Genomic DNA, 13,880 nt, shown 5'->3' on the forward strand with positions numbered 1-13,880 from the left:
CCTGAGAATTCAACTCACACATACTGTTTTCTGGAGAAAATAGCAATCTAGTCAGAACAAACAGAAATTAGAACATCTTGTATAAAGAACGGCTGATTAAAGCCATCTAAAATGTGTTTTCAATTACAAGAGTTGTGAGGAAATGGTTAGTGTAATATGGTTTAGAAGTGATTGTGGAAATGAGTGATGAGTTTGCATGTGAATGATATATATGGCATGAGTGCCTGTGAGCTGGTACTGCACCTCTGGGATCAACTGCAGCAGAGCATTAGACAGCAGCGTGCCGATGGACAGGGCAATGAAATAGATAAGCATTCGTCGGAAGACAGGCCTCTCTATGCATGGGGCAAACAAGACACCCAGGAGAGAGGACAAGTTGATCACGGTGATTGCCGCAAATCCAAAACCCCAGACTGTGAATAAGAGCACACTGTGAGGGACATATGTATATAAACAACACAAGAAGGTAAAGCAGATAAAATTAAGAATATAGCATGCAAAAAAAAAAAAAAAACACTATGTACTGCACAACATTAGTATAGCGTGGATGAAAAGAAAACCTTATAGAACAAAAATATGTCACACATTTTTCCACAGTCTTTAAATTCCTTCCCCACCAAGCTGCAGATTTTTTATGTTCTCTCATAAATGATCCTATGAAGCATGCACAAGTTCTCCCTCCACATTGCAGTGCCACTAATCTCTTAACCGCCTTATTTTCAAATAGCGGTCTAAACTAGGAGGCAGAATTCAGTGAGCACTACAAAAAAGGGTTGTCAAGAGATAACTTGGACCCATTTCAACAGACAGCTGGAAGCAACAGAGTTCTTATCAATTAAAATGTTTAAATTAACACAAATGCATATAATACATGACAAATGTAGACTGCTTACAGTGCTCAGGAAATGTGGTTACAATGATTTTCTGATTTGACAAAATCTTACTGAATGTTTCTTGACTAATAAAATAAACTAATAAACTAACAATGAAGACAAAATAGAGAGTTAAACATTGTTGACATCATGCAGGGATAAAGGACACAAAGTTATCATGACCCAATTTAATCTGTATGTTTGCTGGTTTTTAGATGACAACTGTCCTTGGCTTGCTATCTACTACTACCAAACAAAGAAAATGGTTAAATTATACTTATGATGCATGAAGACATGGAAAGAATTCAGAACTTTACAATTGGACGGATCTTGTACAACATCTAGGCCTTTTTGTAAGATTTACTCTGATATTTTATTCAAATTTTACATTGTTCAATGGTGTTTATAAAAATGTCATTCTTACCTTCACCACTGCTGGGTCTTCCTTCATCGCTGGTCTCATTCAGTGCGACAGAGCTTTCCTGACATGCCCGCGTTTCCAACTGTTGGAGGATTGAAGGACAGAAGTTCTGTAGACCTCCGGCATCCACTGTAGAGTCTGAGGTCAGGTTGTGAGCAGCAAAAAGCGTGGAGGTGCTGAGACACTAAGGAGAGAAAAGGACAATATTTCTTTTAGTTGACACTTTTATACAGAGGCAAGGTATTCCTTTCTAAAATACTAATGGCAATGTTTAACCCAGAAATTTTATTAAGCTGGGTGGGAAGAAGTTGTAGGTGGGTGTAAGTTGTGGGTGGTTACAGAAAAGTGCCGGGTGGTGTGCCCAGCTAAAAGGGGCTGAGGGGAGAACATTGAATGGTAATACTTCCTGCTCAATCCTCTCTACATAACCTACGCTTCTTACAAGTCACAGGCCTATTATCAGTCAAACAGATGGTAGAAGTTGTTATCTTCAGCACATTTTCAAGCTGCATGCACACCAATTAAATCAGATCCTTGGATTCCTTGTTTTGTCAGACAAACAGTCTCCAGCAATGTCTAAACATCTTAAAGGAAACTTGGACTGAGGAATCATTGATACTGCCATTGCTGATCTTTTCCTGACACCGGTGGTTCACTGGCTGTCTAGTGATACAGAAATTTAATTCTTTCAGTTAATTAATCAGGCTCATTGTTCTGATGTCCCCAATCTATATGCCTGTTCCAGATCAAAATCTTAGAGCACTGAAGCCAGAGACAACCAGTAAAAATTATTTTCAATAGGAGATGAGAAATGGAAGAAAATGTATTTCATAGAGAAGTGAAACAAAATGACATTTCATACGTCATCTATTTTATATACCTATTGTCTGATCATTTCTCATTTAGGTAATTCAACTGCATCTAAAGCAAAATGTTTTTGTAGTTTAGAAAAAAAATGTGAAATAGTTACAACCATTTTTAATCCTAAAACAATCATCACTGAAACAACTGTTTTCATTGGAAAATGATCAAGCTGTTCTGCAAAGGCTCAAAAAAATTGGGAATTTCCATCGATTTCAGCTCTTAATAAAAGTGGTCATCAGGACAAAGAGTAAGTGAATCCCAGAATAATCTGTTTAGCGAGCAAGGACTTAATTTTCTATGTTGTTCTTCTTTTACCATTGTTGCACAGCAACTCTGATCCTAATCAAAGAAATGACAGAATCAACTGGAACATTTTCCATAACTTGGCTTTCAAAAAAAGATCAGGACTTACTGACTACACAGGTTGGTGAAACTTTATAGGACTCATTTTTAGTTTTACATGAAGAAATATTTTGATAATTCTTTCCTTTTATCTCAGTTTTTGGGTCATGCTCCAGTTTAATGTTTTTGATTTATTAAGGTAACATGGTCAGGAAGGAATGGTTGGTATATGAAGAAAGGGTACAGTTATATCTAAAGAGCACAAAATACCACTATTGCCATAACTGAGATTATGTAATCATTTCCACTGGAGAGAGTATTTGGGATCTATACACCAAGAATGTTGACAATCTACTGTAAACAGTCCTGGAGGTAGACGTTGGTACCTTGCACCGTCTCCTGTACAAAGTTCAGCTGTCCCACAATTGAAACACATGTTACTTCCCAGAGATGAAGTATATAAATGGGCAGCATGGTGGCTCAGTGGGTAGCACTCTGGTCTTTGCAGCGCTAGGTCCCAGGTTCGAAGCTCAGCTAGGACACTATCTGCATGGAGTTTGCAGGTTCTCCCCATGTTTGTATGCATTTTACCTTAGGTACTCAGGTTTCCTCCCAAAAACATGCAGTTAGGTTAATTGACTCCCACCCAAAAATCGACCTTAGATTGTAAGATCCTTTAAGGGACAGCTAGGAACTAAGGCCAGCACTGTGTAATATGCGGGCGCTAAATAAATACTGTGTTCTAGTAATGATAACATAAATCTGAGATACTGTAAACCAGTAAACACTTCCACCAAAATTTGAAAGGCCCTGGGTTTGAGAGGCAGCTTTTATGCCAAAAATATATTAGTAGATTCCACTTTCATGTAGGGAGAGAGGGAGGGAAAAAAAATCAATTGCATCATATACCCCAAAACATCATTGTTGAAAATTGAATATCCCAAACTTTATTTTCTCTTTCCAAATCGGACTTCAGGTAAAGTCTCTTATAAGTAGTTGAAAAGAACAATAAACACTGGTGAATGTCTAATTATCTCCAATCTGAACACAAAATGGCCAGAGAGACAGAACAATTGGATTTGAAAAGTTTGGGGCTGCCAAAACTCTATAGTCATACTAAAATATTTTGAAGAAGTACTGCAAGGAAACTCAAATGAGATGCTCAAGGTTGGTTTGCCAAAACAAGAACATTCTGTCAATTTGAATGCAGCGTTTATAGGGTGAACCGGTGATAATTAACTCAGTGGTGAGAAATGCATGCATACCCCATCTAAAGCTTCAGTATGCTAGGAGCAACTCCAGCTCTAGATCCTGGGCTCACACACACTTCCATCACAGCTTACTCTTTGATAAGAGCGATTAATATTTTTGCGACCAATTCAGTACACAGCAGGGGGGGTCGGTTCAGGTTATTCACAATAGACTGAAGATTCATATAGAAGCTGCCAATTCTCTAACACACAGGCTTCCAAATTGTCTAATCCTAATTATGCCATAACAACATAATTAGCTGTCAAATATATCAGAAGCAGTTGAGGAGAACTAGGATAGATCTGGGACACCTTAGCAATAAACGACATAGGAAATAAAGAATTCAGTGTGTTACTGAACTTGCAGCAGCCAAGGAAAACTAGAAATGCCAGTTTATTTTTTGGAGGAGCTGTCTGTTAAAGAAGACATTATACTGAATCAATGGCCTCCTGTTTTCTTCAACTGTCCACCATTGATACAGCTACTGCCAATTTCATCAAGACAAAGCAGCAAACGGTAGTTTCTACACCATTTAAAACTCACCTGAGATACATTGCGAGAGTCTCCAGTTCCTTTTCCCACCTCCAGCCTTTCCATCAATGACTGGAGTTGTGTTAATGATAGCGTCCCATTTTCTCCATATCTCTGTAGAAGGTCTTCCACAAAGGAGGCAGCAGTCAGTTCATTCCTAATGCTAGAATCGGAGGTTTGTGCCTGACAGATGTGCAGAACAAATCCAAAGCCCAATACCACCAGAAGAGGCCTTACAGTAGCCATGATAATAGCTACAAAGAAACAGAAACAATGTTAGTAATGTCACAGATCTTATGCCAGTAGAGGAGATATTTCAGGAAAAAAAATATTTATATACGGGAAATTCAAAGATTCAAGTTTGCCTGTTATGCCGATTAGAGATAAGGATTTATGAATTAGAATCTGCAATAACAGCCTCCGTATTTTGCTTACAGGTTTTCTTTAAAGTATATCCAAAGCCAGAACATTCTGGATAAAGAAAGTGCAGATAGGGAAGAAGAAAAGACAAGTTTTGCTTTTAAACTATACATTAATGAGGATCTACAACCAAACTTAGGATTGATTTGGAAAAATACTGATCAACTAGGAAACCCAAAAAAATATTTTGGTCATCTGGAAACAGCAGGTCCTGAAGGGCTTTCATTCTGGGCATCGGACATGGAACAGCTGAAGGCGATCAGAATGTGGGTGTCAACAGAGCGCTCATTCACGGTCAGACTCTGCTGATATCACTGACCCAGTGTACTGCCACCGTGGCTTAAAAACACAAGACCTGCAAGTGGAGCGACACTTTCTCATTTTCTCTACACATTTTCCTGTTCCCCAACTTAAACTAGCCCACTGTCCCTGTACAGATGTTTGTCTTACTAAGATGTTACACGGGGCAGCCCAGGATGGCGCCAAACACGAGGCGGCCCAGGACGGCGCCATACACAGGGCGGCCCGGACTGCAGATAAGCCTTCTCTGATCCATAGAAGTCTCTGGGGGCTTTACTAATAGCTGTGTCCACTGGGATCTTGGAAAGTATAAATGCATGCATGTGGGAGGGTAGGTAAGTGAAGGGCAAGAAATATGATAACTTTATTTTAAGGTATGGTTATCTGACACTGCCTTGTAACCTCATGAACGTGAACATGGCTGTACCGCTATAGTGTCGGCACTGAGACTATGGCTTTACTCAAGTCTATGAGGAGTGTCTGGGTGGGGGTGAGAAAATTCCAGCTTAGATTAGGGATCTCGGGGAGCTGGTTAGTATCAAACATTGGCCGTATTTAGGTTCTGGCAAAGGTAAACAGATTTTAGAAAGGTCATGCAGAACCTACATAAAGGGAGTAGTCCCTTATAATTAATGCAGAACTGTAATCTGAATCTTGGTTTCAGGGCTGTGACTCACAGACTCCATCACCATAGTCCTATGAGGGCTGGCATTATTGCAAATACCCTTTTTAAAATACAAACTTACCCGACTGTAATAAAAAAAAAAAAACTTTATGTCACAAATCCAGAACAAGCATGAGTTAAGAGAGCATCACTAAAAGCATAACTCCTGATCTTTATTCGTGATGCCAACAAAGTGTCAGCATTACAGCCCAGGGAACTTGCAACCTCGGAAGAGTTTACCAATGACAACCTTTATATTCTCTAACGATAGAGTCCTTCCCATCCACCCCCTTGAAAAAACGTCATTTAGACCTCTCCCCACAATCCAGATACAATTTATAATGACTGAGGAAACCCAATACAGCACCCGGGAACTTTCCCAGCCAGTTCCATGTCTAAGGAAATTGGTGTAAAAGAATGACAAGGATACAGAAGGTGACAAGAATACATAGGAGGGAGGGAGCAAAGCAAGCCAGGGATTGAAGGGTGGCAGAGGTATTTGTATGGCTGGGGTAAAACATCACAAGGTGAGGGGTAATAGAACCCAAACAATGTCATTGTATGAGAGAGATAGCACAGCTCAGGGTCACACACGCACTGACAGGTCGGTGGGGGATACACATTCGCACTCACAGGTCGGTGGGGCATACACATTCGCACTCACAGGTCGGTGGGGCGTACACATTCGCACTCACAGGTCGGTGGGGCGTACACATTCGCACTCACAGGTCGGTGGGGCATACACATTCGGTGAAGGATAAACATACATTTCCAGTCGGTGAAGTGCGGACCCTTCCGGTCAGCCGCCCTCACTGCTCTCAGCTCTCTCTCTGGCTCCTCACGGTGTCCGGGTCACTGAGCACATCACGGCCTCTGTCAGCAACGTGGAGCTCGCGAGCTTGCTCTTTAAGCGCTGACGTCACAAGCAATGTATTCCCACCCCTTTCCGTGACGTCTACAGCACACGGTAGCCAACAGAAACGATGAGAACGTGACCCTAAGAAGTGATAAAAAAAAAAGAGTTTTGAATGCGACTAATACCATAAGGCGCAAAATGTCTTCATTTCTGAGGAGGAGGCCATTTTTAAGAAGACCAAAGACCTGTGTAAGGTAACCAAAGCCGGTTACCATGGCAGGGCTTCCTGGTGGAGTCAATACGAGGTGTAGCCCTTGGCGCTCTAGTGTTTGGGGATTGGGACTACTGAGAAAGTATGAATGAAGCTCTGTCCTGCTATTGCCTTTTCTGGTTGGCTGTTAGGAAACACGTGACCTGGTCACCAGGTTATTTTTTTTCCATACCTGGCAGTGTTACCTTGGTTTCGTGTTATTAGTTAATCCCCGGGGATTTATGTCTTCATAATATAACAGTACAGAATTATAACCCCACTTGTTCTATATATGAGCTCACACGATATCGTTTTTTAGTCATTAAAACAAAAACCAAGTAAAACATTTTGGACACTAAACAGAACAGACGGCCATTGTCTTGGCGCCACTTTTCACATCATTGTATTGGCACGGCAAGATGGCATTTTAGATTGGTAGGCTAATATATATTCATTCCAATATACTGCAAACAGACAATTTATATTCTCGTACAGGGGGGCTCCTACAATAAAAAATAAAACACCACCCAGGCCTTTCCTGTTTCCAACCCGCATTCACTTCCAATGGAAGTCAATGGGAATGTCAAACACTTAATGGCACACATACAGGAAGATTCTATATAATTTTATTATCCCATCCTCTAGCTTCAGAGCGCGTTTATGACCTCGTAAAAAAAAAACCTTCATATACACTGTGCCTGTATGAGTGACTTCCCATTCATTTGTATAACACATTCATTCTAAACTTTCCCAAAAGCTCCCATATTAAATATATTTAGGCTACGTACACACGTGCAATAATTATCATTGGAAACGAGCGAATAGACCGATCGTCCTATATTCGTTAACAAAAAAAGTGCACTGGCGAACAATGCCAAAGAACGAGGAATGTCCCTGGAAACAAACGACCGTCCCGGCGGATCTGATTGGGCGATGATCGTTCGTAATCTATTGTGTGTACGGTCAATCAGTGATTGTGGATTGTTCTGTGATACACTTTCTCCAGTACACGTCTCTTCCTGCATCGATCAAACAATCATATCTAGTGTGTACATTATTGGCAGGTTATATTTGAACCATCGTATCGTTACACCATGCACAGAATCGTGCACAATACGGTCGTTCAAAATAATCGTTGATCGGTCATTAATCGTTCATTTTCTAATGATAATTATTGCACATGAGTAGGTAGCCTTATTAGTTTGCCAACATAAGATATAGCCTACAACCATTTTCCTCTCTGCTCCTGGAGACCCCAGCATACCCTGCTAAAAATGACAAAAGCCACCTCTGATCGGACCTTCATTATTGTCCAGGAAGGGAGGGATGCCTCATGGGGTGTTTGTTCTTTAATTACAGCATTCAACTCCATTGGAGATAATGTTAGAGATCTTGTACTAGACTCAGACTTCTAATTACTTGTAACAGCCATCATTAGGTTTGTGAATATAATGTGTTGTTTGTGTATCTTTGTACAATCAACCATTACTGTGTGTGAGGTGTTTGCTGATGCGGAGAAAAATCTAAGAAACATTTCATGCAAGGAACTTTTAATTAGAAGGGAAGACTCTGTATAACAAAGGGTTGTCCCTTCCCCTGTGCTCTGCTAGTATTAAATACAATACACATATAAAACAACATATTTATATATGGATATATACATAGTACAACATATATACGGTACATATACAATACTTGATTTTATGTTATTTTAATATATTGATATATATAAAATTGTATCTATGTATGTATGTATTTATGTATGTATGCATGTTCCATTATCACTCGAAAACGCATGGAGACATTTCAACCAAACTTGGTATACATATGACTGAAACTCATGTGAGTGCACCGGCCATCTTTGTACAGCACTGTGCTATATGTCAGAGTTATATATGGATGTATGTATGTATGTGTGTATGTATGTGATCACTAGGAAACGCATCGAGACATTTAAACCACATTTGCTAGACATATCACTTGGACTCTTTGTACAGCGCTGTGGTATATGTCAGAGGTAAATTTGTATGTATGTATGTGTGTATGTATTGTTCAGTGACAGTGTGCCTTTTGCTTATATTTTTACATACTTTGTTTTGGACTCTTTTACACATTTCTGGCCTGTAATAATGCCTTTGAGAAAACATAAGGCAATTGGGTGCAATCAAAGGCAAAAAAATCAAACAACACTGTAGACAAGAAAATCACTATAGCTTTTCTTTATATTATAAGATTATATATTTAGGCAACACTGGGTAATCAGCTAGTATTTTATATTTGTGATTAACTTTTTGGAAAGCTTTATCTATAGTCATGTGACCAGTAACCCTCTTCTTAATCGTTCTTTCACATTTTTTACATACAATAGTTAAAGAGTCCAACAAAGGAAAAGAAACAGACTATCAAACTGTAAATTACATATCCCAAGGCTCTACTTTCTAAAAGTCTGTATATAAAGAAAGAAACAAGCCTAGTAGACAAAAATCAACAGTCACATATTGGTCTACAGCAGGGGTCTGCAACCTGCGGCTCCGGAGCCGCATGCGGCTCTTCAGCCTCCTTGTTATGGCCCCTTCGGCTGCCGCGGGAAGACCTCTGATGGGGGATCCCCTTCCTCCCAGGACACTGCGGAGGAGGGGGATTCCCTATCCGGTGTTCTAATGAAAAAAATCTACCAGTGAAATAAATCTACCAAGAGAGAAGGAATGTAGGTCACAAACATCAAGGTGAAAAGAGGAATCTCTTCCACTCTTAATGGTGGCCATATACTTTTGGGTGATAACACTATAGCCAAAAGTGGCCAGCACAGTAATAGCGACACATTGGGTCTCAAAGACTGGGGAAGATAGACTTTTGTGGGTGATACAGCAAACCTAAAATGATGTTCTAAAAAAAAAAAAAAAACATTTAGTTGGTTTTCAGTTCTGGACCAGATTAATTTTGCTGGATAAACAAGTTTGCTGGATAACTTAGGTTCTCCAATGATAGTCTATCTTCTCCAGTCTTGAAGAGCTTTAATAAATCAGATCTATTAGATTTGATTATTAGAATTGATGAACGGTTGTTTCAAAACACAATGCAATACCATCATATGTAATGCAGGTTAGCCCTTCTGGTCTGCACCCAGCGTTACACAAAGTTTTAGTTTTGGTTACTCAATAGCAGTGCAACTAAATAAAAATAATGAGGTTTGCAATGAAGCAAAGGCTACATGGTACAACGAAACTGCAATTTATCTTGAAAATCTGTTGTCATTTGATATTCATTGCAGATCCTTGCTACTCTGTAATAAACTCCATGGCAGTTACATCATCCTTAGGGGTCAAAGAGTAACATGATTAAAACTTGCACATGTAGCCAGGTTCTGAGGTCATAAACATTCGGAAATGCATATACAAAGTAAACTAGAGCCTGTAAAAGTTCTGTTTTTTGCTGAGACAGGGCTGGATTTATACTTTATGTCCCACTAGGCCAATCACCTTGTTCCATCATCTACCTCTCCTACCTCAAGTAATATAATTCCACAATGCATGTCAAGGCTGAGAGAGTCCCCATTGTGCAATATAGAATGTTCATTGTGCGTTAAAGAGTGCCCATTGTGCGTTAGAGGGTGCCCACTGTGCATTATCGAGTGTCCATTGTGCGTTAAAGAGTGCCCATTGTGCGTTAGAGGGTGCCCATTGTGCGTTAGAGGGTGCCCATTGTGCATTATAGAGTGTTCATTGTGCATCCATATAACTACTCTGCTAGCAGCTTAATTCTGCACTGACAAAATTCATTGCTCAAGTGTTTCCCTACTTAAATCAGAACTGTATTAGAAAAATGTATTTTTATTAAAAGGGTAAGCTTTAATCCCCCCATTTCACCTCCAACTCATGACCCCGCTTGACCCTTTTTAGGTCTTGGGTAAACCACTTCCAGTTGTCATTACCTGATGGTTAGCCATAAAATTAAGCATATTATCCCTCGTACTTCTCAACTCCAACTCACATTGTTGTTCCCATTCAATTTAATTTGAATAATTTTTTAATATTATTATTTTTATTATTATTATTAATAATAATAATAATAACAATAATAATAAGCAGGATTTATATACCACCAACATACCACACAGGGCTGTATATTAAATAGGGGTTTTCTGAAGTCATAAAACCTTAGCTGTTTTAAAGCTTGGTACGTTGCTTATCTTTTCTTATGCTTTTTGCTAACAACAGTAAAGAAAAGTTATTATTTAAAAAAAGAGTAAGCATTGCTCACCAGGCTATCCTAATGCTTTTATAATCATCCTAGCCTATGAGTATATACCCCCTAGATTTTATTTCATTGAAATCTCAGCATTCTTCCAGAGGTGCCACATTTTATTTGAGGATGTCCTGCTAGTCCTTTTTAATACTAGTCCAGACATTTTGCTTCATGTAGGGGCTCAAATTGCTGATAATCATGTTCCCCAGAAGTCTGGGTCCAGAAGGATCTCCTAGAATTGACTAGGTTGGGCTAAGCAAAAACTAGCAACCACAATGAGTTACAGGGTCACATACATGCCTTTTTCAGAATAAACAGACCTGACACCTTAGGGAGATAAGCTAAGCATCCAATGTTTTTGCCTTTAACATGCACTTTTATCCTTATTTGAAAAGAAAAAGACACATGAGAAAAAATCAGTGTAAATGGGCCCTCAATGCTTAATTCATAGAGAGCCTGTCCCACCGTAATGCCAGCTGACATTTGCCAACTAGATCCCTTAGAACATGATCTAAGGTTCCTGATCCTCTTCCACATCTGATTTCATCAGTATCACTAGTTCAGGGAACACTCCGGCTAATTGTTTTGAGGGGAATTTTTAAAAGGGTGATCTGTTGGGGTTAGATAAAAGAATTTAAGATAAGAAACACTCAATCCCGCCATTGAATGCACAAAATAATCACCATGTGCATCCAGCTGTATTTTACCCTTTAATTTGTTTTTGACTATGAGCACCATGATGTCTGGACAGTTGTGTGTACCTCTTTTCAGTCCTGCCACCTTAGACCATGGCCTATATTTACAAAGCAGAAATTCAGCTCTACATAGCATATCCACCCACCCTAATAGTTCAGTGTAATAATAGTTCTAATGATGCCAACAATTTTAATATATTCAAAAGGTAATTTATCATGAGCACATTTGGTGGCTATTATACGCTCTAAATGTACTTAAAACTTATATAATCATGCATGTTGCATAAATATGAATTTCTATGTACGCATTGTAATATTATCGGGATCTCATTTTGTTTTACTTGGTAGAGCCAACCAAGATCCACTGAAAATGCAGCATGTTTTTTATATAGCAACTAATTAGTTTAGAAAGGTCCCTTTAAGGGTTAAGGGGGTTTATCCTAATGTGTCCTGGACAGTTTTAGGACTTGGTTCTTTTGGTGATGGTTGGTTATCTTCTGTCGCAAGAGAGGAACCTGGCCCTGGTGCATCCCAGGGATGCTGGTGCAATTTAAATACTAAGACTAAAGGAAGAGAACAAATCACTAATGATCACTAGGGGAACTTAAGGGGGCTGAGAAGGACGGCCTTGCTGCTCCTGGGACCTGGCTGGGCCGGAGGGACATAAAGCTTACACCACTGAGGGGGGTGAGCAAGATTCTCAGTGGCCGGTTTGGGAGGTGCAATGTGCTTAAAATGAATGTTATGCCTGGACTGTTGTATATGCTGCAAGCACTCCCAATACACATCCCGCTTTTTATCCTTTGAAAATTCCGTTCGGAATTTGTAAAATTTATCTGGCTTAATGGGGCGCCCAGGCTTAGGATGACATTACTGAGACTCCTCAAAGCCAACGGAGGAATGGCATTCCCTGACCCAGTTTTATACCATCAGGCAGTGCACTTGTCTAGGCTGCTGGATTGGTGCACTAATAGCCGCTCCAAACTGTGGGTTGGGTTGGAGGATGCATGCTCTACTGCCCCCATTGCCGCATTGGCCTGGTCCACACCGGCAGCCAGGACGGCAATGTACACCCATCCATTGATTGGCGAGACCTTGAAAGTGGTCACTAAGTACTTATCCTCTCAAAACATAACCATATACCCGTCTCCAATGTCTCCCGTTCTAGGTGATCCTGGATTCCCCCCGGGCCAGACTGACCCAATATTTTCGCCAATGGCGTGCTTTGGGCGTGTATAGAATATCCCATTTCATGCACAATGGGGAATGGCAACATATTCCAACCCTACAAACGGAAAGGGATCCCCCTTCATTGTCGCCCTGGCGCCACATACAACCTACTTATGTTCTGAGATCCTTGCCGCGGCCCAATACAATAGCCCGATCATTTCTTCCTATAGAGGACTTGTGTGCAACTGGTCAACCTGTACGGGGCACACTTTCCCATGCCTATCAAACCCTGTTATCTGTATATACGCCAGAACTCCCTTTATTTGTGTCCCAATGGGAAGCTGATTTGGACACTTGTTTTACTGAAGCCCAGAGAGATATGTTACTTAATTTCTGTCATAAGGCGTCCATTTGCAACAAATATCAGGAAACCAACTACAAGTTGGCCACTCGCTGGTACAGGACACCGGTGAAGCTTGCTAAGATTTTCCCGGGGTCAGATAGCACCTGCTGGAGATGTGGCAACACACAGGGTACGCTACTGCATGTTTTCTGGGAATGCTCAAAATTGCAGTTATATTGGAGTTCGGTAGCTAATATTATCTTAAAGCTTACAGAAGTGGATATAAGGGGCAATCCGGCCCTGGCACTTCTTCATGTTTCGGACATGTCCCGCAGGTGCTATAGTAACTCTCTCCTGAGACACTTCTCAATGCAGCTAAGGCCTGTATCCCAGCCTTATGGAAGAATATTGCCCCTCCAACGGTAGTACATTGGTTGCAAAGGGTTGCTGATATATATCACATGGAGGATATGATATCCACTGACGCTAAGAAAGCGGAAAAATTTGCACAGACTTGGTACCACTGGATCCACTTTATCACTACTGAGGAATATTGCCGTTTGTTACGACCGCCCCCCTAGATACCTGAGTATTCTGGGATGGATGCCTAATTGCATTCTGCCACTGTTTCAGAGATGTGATTGATTCTATAGCTG

The 13,880-nt window shown here is 40.3% G+C and overlaps 1 protein-coding gene across 3 annotated transcripts in view; it reads right to left on the reverse strand.

Moving 5' to 3' along the window:
- The window catches only part of SLC39A14 (solute carrier family 39 member 14), a 29,971-nt gene that overhangs the window by 14,014 nt on the left and 2,077 nt on the right, over positions 1-13,880 (reverse strand). The window contains exons 2-5 of one of the 3 annotated variants that reach the window (XM_072399831.1): positions 6,433-6,662; positions 4,294-4,535; positions 1,297-1,477; positions 244-413 (exon numbers count right to left, since the gene is read on the reverse strand). In XM_072399831.1, the coding sequence (XP_072255932.1) occupies positions 244-413; positions 1,297-1,477; positions 4,294-4,527 (585 nt within the window). In that variant the 5' untranslated portion in view covers positions 4,528-4,535; positions 6,433-6,662. Of the gene's footprint in view, positions 1-243; positions 414-1,296; positions 1,478-4,293; positions 4,536-6,432; positions 6,665-13,880 lie in introns of those variants that run through there. The other 2 variants (XM_072399829.1, XM_072399830.1) reach the window with 2 other exon arrangements.

This window comes from Pyxicephalus adspersus, chromosome 2 (genome assembly GCF_032062135.1).
Source record: "Pyxicephalus adspersus chromosome 2, UCB_Pads_2.0, whole genome shotgun sequence".
Classification (NCBI taxonomy): Eukaryota; Metazoa; Chordata; class Amphibia; order Anura; family Pyxicephalidae; genus Pyxicephalus; species Pyxicephalus adspersus.